The sequence below is a fragment of the Gracilinanus agilis genome, chromosome 3 (assembly GCF_016433145.1).
Source record: "Gracilinanus agilis isolate LMUSP501 chromosome 3, AgileGrace, whole genome shotgun sequence".
NCBI lineage: Eukaryota > Metazoa > Chordata > Mammalia > Didelphimorphia > Didelphidae > Gracilinanus > Gracilinanus agilis.
Window position 1 is genome coordinate 40631876 of NC_058132.1, and position 12129 is coordinate 40644004.

The following is a 12129-nucleotide window of genomic DNA, read 5'->3' on the forward strand; positions in this document are numbered from 1 at the left end:
TAAAATATTAATAAAATAATTAAAATACATATACATGCAGGTATGCATGCAAACACATACACATATGTACAAATATATACCGACATGTGCGTATCCATATACACACACACATATACATTCATTTATCCCTTCCATGTTGCAAGGGTTGGGGGCACAGCATCCCCAGGTTCTTTTTTTTTTTTTTTTTTTCTAAACCCTTAACTTCTGAGTATTGGCTCCTAGGTGGAAGAGTGGTAAGGGTGGGCAATGGGGGTCAAGTGACTTGCCCAGGGCCACACAGCTGGGAAGTGTCTGAGGTCGGATTTGAACCTAAGACCTCCCATCTCTAAGCCTGACTCTCAATCCAGTGAGCTACCCAGCTGTCCCCACATCCCCAGGTTCTTGAAAATTGTCCTAAAATTTTTTGGTCCTCCCTTCATACCAGAGGAGACTGAGAGGTGTTTACAGTAGTAAATTTTGGGTTAAGTGTGCATTTCCGAGTTTCTAATCTTTTTCTGTGTCATCTGCTGGCCTTTGTGTATCATTTGTGGCTGCCATCTTAAGGTCATCAACTCTCTAAGTGGAAGCGGGTAGCATCTTTTATCATGGGTCTTCTGGAATTGTGTTTCTTAGCCTAGAAATCAGGGCGTCCTAGAACTTGGAACGGGAAAATAAAAACGCACCTTTATTTTTATTACCCTCAGCAGTTCCTTAAATTATGAATTAAAAGGAAAACCAAAATATTCCCAGAAGATACCATTTTGTTCCCACCAGACCATCAAAGGGGTTAGTGATTCAAGAAGACACTTCTCTATCTGGGAAAAATGAGGTGCAGCAAAGACGGAACCACTGGATCCCACATCTTGGAAGTGCGCATGCGCCAGTTGCCTCTGCGGGTGCAGACCGTAGCGGGAGCAAAACTCTCGCGTGATGGGTTGGCGCAGGCTGCGGGGTTTGTGTGTACAAGACACCACCCATCTGTTTTGTGTGTGTGTGTGTGTGTGTGTGTGTGTGTGTGTGTGTGTGTGTGTGTGTGTGTGTGTGTGTGTGACACGGGGGAGGGGGGGGGCAGGGTCCGGTCAGTCAGGAAATGAAGGCTTATTATTGAGGGGTTGAGAGAACGGAGTGCGGTGCAGAATACGCCACGCTGTGTGAGGTTTTATGAGGAGGCAGTTTTCCTCTGGAAAATATTAAATATTAAACCTGAATTTTTTTTTTTTTTTTTTTTTTTGCTTTTAAACCCTTATCTTCCGTCTTAGAATCATTACTGGGTATTCGTTCTAAGGCAGAAGAGTGGTCAGGGCTAGGCAACAGGATCACACAGCTGGGAAGTTTCTGAGGTCACATTTGAACCCAGGACCTCTGGTCCTGGCTGTCAATCCACAATGCCACCCACACATTCTTTTGTATGTAAAAAAATGCTTTTGCTGGGGAACCCCTTCTGGCACCCATATCCCTTTCCCACAATCCCCATGCCTTCTGATCTTCGTCCTGGTGGACTCTCCTTGATCCTATTCTTCCCATCTTGGGCTGGTGGAAATGTGAAAGAACCATTGCATTCCTGCATCCCTTCTCTGGACGATGGGCTTTCCCAAGGAGGGAGAGAATACTATATAACACTATGTAATATTCTAATATAAATACATGTGTATATATAATACCTCCAGTTTCACTTTATCTCAGATGCAAACCTGAATGGGCACAGCCTTGATTCATGACTTAAAAGTATTCTACCTCCATTGCCCAAAACTTTGCAATTCCATTATTTGACCACAATGTCCTATTGAGCCATCCTTGAACCCTTTCCTTGTATTATGACAAACTTTACCAAATCCCACCTGTGGGCTACTCCCACACTCCAGTCCCTCCTCATTCCTCCTCATGTAGGACTGGGCACTTCTGGAGAAAGTCCCTGAACGCTGCCACTTGGGAGGTCATCAGTGCAAGTTTGGGTCATCTCCAGCCAGCCGGGCCCTCAGAATTGCTTAGCAGTCTTTGTCACAATCCACAGCAGCTATTCCACACACCTTCCCTCTCCTCGGAGCTGCTTGCCCATCACCTCTTTGCTTTTCAGCAGAAGACCCCCCTTCACTTTCTGAAGACAATAGAAGGCAGCCCTACAGAGCTAGCTCCCTCTTCTCCCTCATTCCCCGCTTCAAGGCCTCCCTTCATTTCCTTTTTTGGTTCCAGTCTCTGACCTTCTTGCCAAAGCCAGCCCCTCCACTTGTGCTCTGATGATGGCGTCCTTTTTGGCCTCTGTTTCTCTCATCTTAGTCTCCCCCTTATCTTCTCTCTCCTTTTCTGCTTACAAAAATCCAGGTCTTTTTTGTCCTTTTAAAATTCTTCACTTATGCAACCAGCTAATATTTCTTTTCCCTTTCACGGCAAAAATCTTGGAAAAAGCTCTGAGCTCATTTGTTGTCTTCACTTCTTGGCCTTTCACTCACTCCTCAGGCCCTTGTAATCCAGCTCCCAAACCCATCACTTGACTGAAAGAATTCTCAGGTTACCCATGATCCTTTTTTAAGGTACGTTTTTATTGCTATCTTTTGTTTTTACATTATATAAATTTCCCTCTTGTGTCCTTCCCTCCACTGCTATTCCTAGAGAGCTAATCTTTATTAGAAAGAATATTTTTTGTTTGTTTGTTTAAAGCCTTTCCTTCTGTCTTAAAATCATTACTATGTATTGTTTCAAAGGCAGAAGAGTGGTAAGGGCTAGGCAGTGGGGGTGAAGTGACTTGCTCAGGGTCACATAGCTGGGAAGTGTCTGAGACCACATTGGAACCCAGGATCTCCTGTCTCTAGGTCCTGGTGCTCAATCCACTGAGTCAGCTAGCTGCCTCCAGAAAGAGTAGTTTCTGGAGAAAGAGAACCCACCCCCACCAAAGAAACTAATCAGCATGATGAAAACATTGTCATTGCTTAGGACCTTCTTCTTCTGCAGAGGAGTAGGGAGATAAGTCCTCTTGGGAGCCTGCTAACTGCCTCTCCTTCAGTCTTCACTTCATTTCTTGATCTCTCTGGAGCTTTTGACCCATTGGTCCTCCTCGAAGACTTTCCTGTCTTGGCTTCTGTGACTGCTTTCTCTTGCTCCTTCTGCCTGTTGGGACCTCTTGTCTGGATCATTCTGTCCTTCCCATCTACAGTAGAATTACGCTTCCGGGTCCTTGTTTCCCTCATTCTCTGTCCTCTCTTCCTTGCTGATAGCCAAAGCTCCTCCAAGCTCAAGCATGGAGCCCTCTCTGGAACTCTAGTCTGTCACTAGCATCAGCCGGATGTAGCCTTGGGGTGGAACTCAGAATGTCCACGATGGAAACATTTTGTTTCTTTCTGAATCCATCCCTCCTCCGACCTTCTCTGTTTCTTTCTTGCACATCACTTGGGTTTGTGTGTGAACCTGAAGTCATCCTCCGCCATGCTGTGCCTAACTCCCGACAGTTCTTGCCTCATTCCCCATTTCCCCTCTCACACCTCGGGACTTGCTGCTTCTTGTCTGCATTCATTGTACATATACATTTTTAAATTTATTTTTTCAGTTCCATGTAGAAGCATTTCCCAACGATTACTTTCTGACATTTTAGAATGCAGATTTTCTCTTTTCCTCCCTTCTTTGAGGCAGTAAATGGTCTGATATAGTTTATAGCAGTGCCTTCATGCAATATAATTTCCAACTTGTTCATGCCGTGCCAGAAGACACATATCATGTGTATAATAAAATAAGGGGGCTGGATTAGATGTTCTCTGAGGCTCTTTCCAGCTCTCCATCTGTGATCCAAGAAGTGCTCTTGGGCCTCTTTGTCCTTGCCCCAGCATCCATGGATTCTCTTAGTTTGAGAATTGCCATGGGCCTTGGGAGACTTGAGGAATATGTATTTCTATGCTTTCTTGGAGACTTTCTCAGCACCCATAGGTTCAGAACTGCTGGCTGCTTGGGTTCTTAGGCCACTCCTGGTGTTTTGGGGAGGATGCCTCCAAAATGTTGGCTTGAAAAAATTGGAGGTGGTTTAAACTTTCAACAGTAAATAAACCTTAAATTTTTAAAAATTAAAAATTAAAATTTCAACAGAACATAAACCTACAGAGAGCACCGGGCTTTCCCTTCAGAAGCTCTCCTGCCTTCTGAGGCTTGGCCCTTTCCGAACGTCCATTTCTCCCCCACTTAGGTTTCCGTTCAGCCGGCCAGAGCTGCTAAAGGAATGGGTGCTGAACATTGGCCGAGGCAACTTCAAGCCCAAGCAGCACACGGTCATCTGCTCGGACCACTTCAAGCCCGACTGCTTCAGTGCCTTTGGCAACCGGAAGAACCTGAAGCAGAACGCCGTGCCCACAGTGTTTGCTTTCCAGGATACAGCACAGGTAGCAAGCCGGCCTCGGGGTTCAGCTTGGGGATGCCCTGCTCGCTCACCCAGGCAGGCTTAGCCCCTTCACCGTCAGGCCAGAGACACAAGGCGTGTTGCCCCTTGGTCCATGGAGCCAGTGAGAACATGCCTTTATTTGCCTTCGTTGAGCAGTGCAGAGGCAGGGGTTGGGGAAGAGCAACTTCACAGGAAAAAAGCTGTGACCTATTTTTAATCGCTTGTTGGCATAGACAGTAGCACGGCTGATGGGAAACACAGCATTGGGTAACATATCAGGTTTCATAGTCTTTTTTTGAATAAAGAAATTAGAATTATTTTCAGCGAAGGTTCCCTGGAAATATTCCTTAACCATTGGAAGCCTTAAAACTGTCTGCAGATGTGAGCTGAAGCTATCCAGTGTGAGCTTCTCTCCCAAGTAGGCTAAGAAGCTCCCTTTACATTAAAGATGCCTGTTGTCTCCGGGCTGTATAGAAGCTCCAACAGCTCAGCATCTCCAAACCTTTGTGAGTGGAGTTCAAATGCCAAAGCTTCCCCTGTACCCTGTGCAATGCATGAGACAGAATCTGCTCCCCAAGGGCTTTCTTGGTCTAAAAACACAAGCCACCTTAAGAAATGTTTCAAAACTTCATGGCTAGGTCTCTGGAATTTAATTTCTGAGCATTTCCCATCTCTCTTTTTTAAACTCTTCCCTTCTGCCTTAGAATCAATGCTGTGTATTGTTGGTTCTAAGGCAGAAGCCCAGATGGGGCAAGACAATGGGAGTTAAGGGACTTGCCCAGCGTTACCCAGAGAGGAAGTGTCTGAGGCCAGATTTGAACCCAGCTTCTCCTGAATCCAGGCTTGGCTCTCTTGCCACTGAGCCACCCAGCTGGCCCTACTTCCCATCATTTCTATTAGTGAGACTCAGGTAAAGAATCATCGTTCCTCTCACTGCCTTGTCTTCTAATGGTTAAAATTATCAAGACAGAGCAGGTAAATGTTTAGTTGCTCCACAGTTACAGGGAAGGTGATGATATACCTCGATGCCCTTTATTTTTGAGGATGGTGCTAGCGCTCCTGCCAGATGTAACAGCGTGCAAGGACCAGCCCCACTTTGGTTGTGCCTTGGTCAGATCGTTTAGAACATGTCTGTGGGGGGGTCGAGGGAAAGATGGGCCCTGTGACCGCCTGCCACTCTCCCTGTGTTGTGTTCCCTCTGCAGCTGGTTAGGGAGAACACGGACCCTGCTGCAGAGAGGAGCGATGCCCAGGCGCAGCAGCCGGGGAAGGTAAGTCAGCATCGTAGCCTGTGTGGATTTAGTGAGCCAGCACAGCCTCCTTGCAGCTTCCCAGACGAGATGCCCCACCAGGTGGGACCATCCCTGTCCTCCTCGTCCCCATCTCGCAGACTTCCTGGCCCCTGTGAGATTCAGACCAAGGCTCCCCGTCGGGAGGACACCTTCCATCTGCTCTGCAGCCACCTTGTTCCTCTTACTTATTTACATCTTGGGTCCCTTTTAGAATATGCATCTTGAGGGCAGGAGTTCATTTTCTCCTCCTGTGTAACGCCCTGCCTGGCATGTTGGAAGCTCGTAATGAATGCCAGTTGGTTCTTGAGGTGGCAATAGAGTGGGCAGGGCTGTAGCTGCGCAGTCTTGGAGATTTTCTTAAGGAAAGGGCTACTTTCATTAAGTAAGAACTTTCAAATGGCTCAAGATATCAGAAAGGAGGGTGGAAGACAGGTTTTTCATACTTTTTCTTTTTTAAAAAATAAATATTTTATTGATGATTTTTATACCCTTTTTCCACTGCCAGCTCTCCCTCCCTCCCCTGTTGCTAGATCTGTGCCTTGTAACAAAGAAAAGCAAAATGAGCCAACAACGGGCCACCCAGAACAAGTGGATCCCCCATTCTGTACCCACATCTCACCACCTCTCCGCTTCTAGTGGTGGCTTGCTTTACTACAAGACCCTTGAAGTCACAGTGACACCTTTTTCTTCTTGTCCAATGTTACTAATGGGTTAAAATTTGGATTTGCTGCTAACTTTTGTATTTCTGTTTTTTTAGAAAGTATTGGTTGTTTCAGTCATGTTATGGAAATGTACTTCTACCCAAGGGTTTTCATAATCCCTCAAGAAAAGCCCTGTATGAAGGGGTTCCTTTTGGGGCAGTGCCGATGTGTGGGAGTCATAAGGAGCTACCTAATGGGGAGCAGGAAGGGCTCTCTTCTGATTCTATCTCGCTGCTTTTTAGGACTTCTCTAGTGCAGGGGCTCGAGAATACACCCCAGGAAGAAAGATGGAAATTCCACTTGACAAGCACCAGTTATCCCCAGATGCTGAGGCTTCTGAAAAAGAGGTAGGGCAGTGGGTTGTGGGTCCCCTGGCTGAAAATACAGAGGACATACTTAGCTGTTCATTCTCTTTACATGCAATGACACAGTAGAAATGTTTCTTCCTAGCATGGAAGCCAAAAGGTACAGAGCACGCGTCCTCAGAACAGCCTCTTCAGAAGGGCCAAGTTTTGGATGAGTTTACCCATGATGATGCCATGTTTATTATTTTCAGCATAAATAGCAGATGCCCCAACACCTGCTGGGGATCCTGCAAGTAGCGCCTCCTCCCTAGAACCAAGAAAGGGCAAATTTACCCAAGGGAAGCAGAGTGGGAATTCTTCCCTTTCTACCTCATCCTTCATCTCTCTTTGTTCCTAGGTCTCCTCCTACAAGACAGAAGAAGCTGAGTCCCGCCTCCTGCCCATCAGTCCCACAGAGCAGAAAGGTTCCCTTTCCCTTCCAGAATCTGACCACAGCTATGCTCTCCTGGACTTGGATGCTTTAAAAAAAAAACTTGTGCTCACCCTGAAGGAAAATGAAAGACTTCGCAAGAGGCTAAAGCTGCAGAGGGTGGCAATGAGAAGGATGTCCAGCCGCCTTCAGGCTCTCCAAGAGGAAAAGAAGCGACAGAAAGCTCTTCGGAGCGGAGAGGAGCCGCCAGTGGCCTGAGGCAGCAGAGCTCCCTCCTAAGGAAGAGACAGCAGCCCCTGCTCTGTCGCTCCTTCCAGAGCCCTGCTGTGGGTCCCACATTGCTAGCATGTTGCTCTCAACACTTTGAAAAGACTGGCACTTGGGATGTGGCAGAGGAAAGGAGTGTTGGGGCATAACCTCAGAGGAGGGAAAAAACTCACTCAGTGCCCAGGGAAGGCAGGAGCCTCAAACAGAAAACAGAGATGAGTATCATTTCCATTCCAGTGTTTGCTTTCTTGGTACTCCGTTTTATTTTTTAAAAGCTTTACCTTCTGTCGTAGAGTCAATACTCTGTGGTTCCAAAGGCAGAAGAGTGGTAAGGACTAGGCAATGGGGGTTTAAGTGAGTTGCTCGGGATCACATAGCTAGGAAATGTCTGTCACATTTGAACCCAGGACCTCCTCGTCTGTAGGCCAATCCTCTAGCAAAACCAGTGCCTGTAAGGGTCTGTCTGGGTTGGCTTACCAAGTGCCGTAGATTGGCCCCAGATTCAGAGTGGGCTTCCTGTCCCTTCCTAGTCTGAGAGTATAAACTCTGCCTTCCACAAACACTTTGCAAGTTTCCATCCTTTGCTAAAAAAATAGGAATCATTAGTTTTGAGTTTCTTTGCTCAGTCCAGGCTATTGTGGACGCAGAAAAAGACTCCAAGAAACAGTTTCACTTTATACCTTGTAAAGCAGTGGACAGGGCAGATACCTTTGAGAAAAATATCTTTATTAAAAAATGCCACTATTGTGGAATATCCCACTTCAGACTTCATGTTCCTCTCATCAGTGTCATCTCGAACACTGTGACACCCCCTTCCTGCTGTCCATACATGCCATGGTTTGCATAAGCATCAGTACCCTGATGTGCAATCTAGCCTCATGTTAGGCAGAAGGAGGCACAAGATTTGTGCTTGCTGAGCATACATGGTACAGTGGATGGAACAAATCTCGAAGGAGCCTTCCATAAAACTGCTGCCCCTTTTCTTAGTTGTGTTTTAAAAAACCAGTCCCGGCTCCAGCTTTCAGAAAGGGTTTATTATTGACAATACAGTGCCTTCTGTACAACCAGCTTCAAACAAATTGAAGAAAATTGATACCCAAAAGAACCATCTGCAGCAAAGGGGACAACAGGCCACTCTGGGTCAGTCATTCAGCGAAGTTTATTGCACAATTTGTATTCTTAGCATCAGGTCTGGGAAACTTTGTAAAAATGGGCACGAATGTCACAGAATTACACAACCTGAACTATTTTTTAAAAATTGGAGGGAAGGATTATGACTGATCACTCTGATCCCAAAGCTCAGGCATGGAGAGCTTGATTCCGATAGCTATGGGAGGACAGAAGGGTGGGTATGTGGCTCTCTGGCATTAGCTGTCGGAGCCACTTCGTATCAAACTCCTGCTCACGTGATTGCACACTCAGGAAAAGGGTCACAACCCTCAGAGGAGTTGAGGAACAAGGCCCAGGCCATGACCAAGACAACAGGCCCCTTTGCTTGTTAGGTTGTTTACTACAGGTAACTTGGAAGACTATTCAAGTGTATCCTGGTTCCTGACATCTTTTGTATCCACAGAACAGGCAGGTTAAGAAAGGGGCCCTTCGAGAGTAGAATGATGCCACTGAGAATGAAGGGGCCACCCCCTGTCCCTTAGACAGCCTGGCCTTCGGTGGGGAGGCCGTACCATCCCTATCGGCCCCAAGGCAGCTTCCCCAGAGGGAGATGCCCCTGGGCCACCTGCTGGAGGTCTGGGAGGGTCCTGGAAGGATTCCTACACTGCTCACCTCCTACAAGAAGCCTCCCTCCATTTGGCACCTCTCCAGAACTTTGGCTGGATTCCCCCCACCCCCTCCCAGGCCCTTTCTCCCTGCAGCCTGCTCCTCTCCAGACTGTGCAGTGAGTGGTAGCGATCCTAGTTCTCAGCCAGATTAGGTGAAAACTTGGGAAAGATCCATGGTGTTCCATGCATTGTGGGGGGGGAGAGGCAGGTAATGTTTACAAAGATGCTGGTCACATGGGAGGAAGGAAACAAATGAGAAAGCTGAATCCCGGGCCTCGGCAGTTTTAGTGGTAATTGTAAAGACAAATAAAGCAGTGGAGAGGCAGAGAGAGTTTCCAGATACATTGTTCTCAAGTAACAAGCGTTTGGTAAATTCAGAATGTCTCCAAATCTACTTTTCAGTGAATCACCACAAGACAAGGATGTTGGTGGGAGGAAGTTCAGACGGGGAGGATGCCCAGTCTCTTGGTCATGGGGGCCAAGCCATGGCTCCACTTGGTTTGCGGGAAGCCCCCAGAACTAAGGGGGAGGGTATGATGTTCCATAGATGCCTCATGAAAGAACCATTTGGGGTGGATGGGTCACTGTCAGCTCAGATGCTGGAGGATATGACAGAAGGCCTCAGGGCTCTGGGCCCCCTGTGGTCCTTTTCCCAGCAGGGCCACAATCTGGCCCCCCCGGCTCCTTGAGGAAACAGCCATCGGTCAGCTCTGCAGTTCTAGGGGAGGGCAGTATTGCCAAAGTACTACAGTACCTGTGAAAGCTGGCGTGTTCATGTGCCCCTTCCCATAATTGGTAAATGGCCTTCTACGGGAATAATACAAAATAAAAACATCTGGAGGTTTCTGTTTCATGTGTTTTCAAACTTGCAGACTCCCAGGAAAAGAGGTTTTGCAGTTTCTTGACTCGGGTACTGACCCTTCGTTTTCCCACAAGATTTATCCATCTGTATCAATCCTGTGAGCTGCAGGAGGAAAGACAGGCTCAGGGTTGATAAGAAAACGTTCCTATTCCCGTGACATGCTGCTCAACTCTGGACCTTACCAGGCCTTTCTTCCCTTGGCAGACAGGGGAAGGCTTCTGTTTGGGCCTTTACATGGGGCCACTACAATGGGGGTTCTCAGGGCTTCAGATGATGGGTTTTAGCCCAGTCATCATCCATCTGAAGGGCAAGAGCCTGGCTTGCTAGCCCTAAGCTCTGGGTATCTGTGTGAGCACCCGAGGAGGGATGACAGGCTCACCGTGCCCACACAGCTGCCCTGGTCGGGGCGGGCTGAGCTGCGTGACTTACATTGCTTTGGTATCCGGAGGGCCTCGCTGTCGGTCACCATCACTTGGTGCAGCACACCTCGAAACTGGTAAAGCACTTTGAGGCTCTTCTCTTCACCCACGCAGGGGTCATAAAACCCAGGGAGTCCAGCCTGGGGTGAGAGAGTACACAAAGACACCCTGGTCAGGCCTGCTGGCTCAGGAGGTTTTATGATGAGCTGCAGACGCCCCTAAGGGTCAGTCTAGAAGCTGGCATTTGGGCCCTGGCACATAAGGGAGGTGACGGGTATTCCCGGGAGACAGGTCTTCGGACACGAGCCCTTCTCTTCTCATTCGACAAAGCCGTGTCTTTAAAGCAGAGGCTCAGGTCATTTCTTGGGGAAGCCCTATGGCTGGGAGGCTGGAGATAATGGATGCCATCAAAGCTGTAGAGTGGTTTACTGTATGTGCAGCCCGCTAGGGGTTGCTGATGGGCAAGTAGCAGTCCTAGCAGGGGGTCTGGAAGGAGGGGCAGGGGCAGGGCAGGGGATGCCCTATGATTCCCAGTGCTTAGCCCATCTCTGCCCTGCTCCACCCCTCCCACCCGGACTTTGGCTGTGAGGCGCTGAGAAGCCAGTACCTTGGAGGCCTCTGTGAGGATGAGCTTGGAGTCCTTTACCAGGCACTGTAGGGGAACGGTCACATCGATCACTTTGGCCTTCTCGTTCTTCCTGCTCTTGTCATTGACAAATTTGCCATACCAAGCATTCAGGATGATCAGTCCTGGGGAGCGCATGCAGTTACAGACCAAAGAAGGGGCCCCGCAGCCCGCCCTCTCCCCTGGAGACCCGAGAAAGCTGAGAAAGCTGACGGGGGCCTTTACCCATTCTGGACTCTTCAGCCTCAATTATTCTTCGGACCGATTCCTGCATCAACCGAACCTGCCAATGAATCAAGATGCTAGACACCATAGCCCCACAAAGGAGAGGAAACCACACAAAGCCATGAAAATGGGTTGGGGACGGGGCTGCCACCAAGTCCACATGAGGACGGTGACCTCGGCAGTCAGCTCTGGGGGTTCTGAACAGGGAAGGATCTGGAGAGCTCCTCTGACCAAATGTCGCCAAGGTTAGTTGAGGATGAGGCCGGGTGTTGGGGCTTGAGATGACTGGCTCAGGGGGCCAGCGAACCAGTGTGCCTCACTTTTAAAGTCATCATCTATTCATCCATTTTTTTTAACCCATGCCTTCTTAGATTTGATACACATATTAGTTCCAAGGCAGAAGAGCAGCAAGGGCTAGGCAATGGGGGTTAAGTGACTTGTCCAGGTTCACAACTAGGAAGAGGCTGAGGCCACATTTGAACCCAGGTCCTTCTATATCTAGGCCTGGCTCTCTATCTACTGTTCCAAGGCTCAACAACCACACAATAGTGGTGTTCCTAAACCAAAAGGGCACAGAGAAGAAATGATGAATATGAGGAATTTAGAGAAGGATAGGGAGACTAAAGTGATGCTGGATAAAGAAAGCAGAGCCAGCAAAACAATGTCCTCAGTGAGCACAAGCCAGCACCAGTGGTAGTTCCCAGAAGTGTCTTCTAGAAAAGAAGAGGGGAAGGCTCTGGATGTACAGGGGCCTCAGGACAGTCCAGGCAGGCTTTAAGTCAGTCATAGGGAGGGGGAATGGCAGGATAGAAAAGCTGCTCATCAGACTATAAAAGCCACCCTGGGATGAGCATCCACACTGCCCACAGCGAGGGCACGATAGTGCCTTA

The 12129-nt window shown here is 48.2% G+C and overlaps 2 protein-coding genes across 2 annotated transcripts in view; one reads left to right on the top strand and one right to left on the bottom strand.

Moving 5' to 3' along the window:
* The first annotated feature begins 803 nt into the window (after positions 1-803).
* Positions 804-9952, top strand: THAP3 (THAP domain containing 3). The gene is made up of 5 exons (XM_044668662.1): positions 804-931; positions 4040-4337; positions 5541-5606; positions 6571-6675; positions 7031-9952. The coding sequence occupies exons 1-5, from the start codon at positions 804-806 to the stop codon at positions 7319-7321; spliced, it is 888 nt and encodes a 295-aa protein (XP_044524597.1). The 3' UTR covers positions 7322-9952.
* DNAJC11 (DnaJ heat shock protein family (Hsp40) member C11) overlaps positions 8344-12129 on the bottom strand; it is a 71652-nt gene continuing 67866 nt past the window's right edge. Inside the window, exons 13-16 of the mRNA XM_044667660.1 lie at positions 11240-11297; positions 10997-11139; positions 10400-10529; positions 8344-10072 (exon numbers count right to left, since the gene is read on the bottom strand). Coding sequence (XP_044523595.1) covers positions 10047-10072; positions 10400-10529; positions 10997-11139; positions 11240-11297 — 357 coding nt within the window. The 3' untranslated portion in view covers positions 8344-10046. The remainder of the gene's footprint in view (positions 10073-10399; positions 10530-10996; positions 11140-11239; positions 11298-12129) is intronic.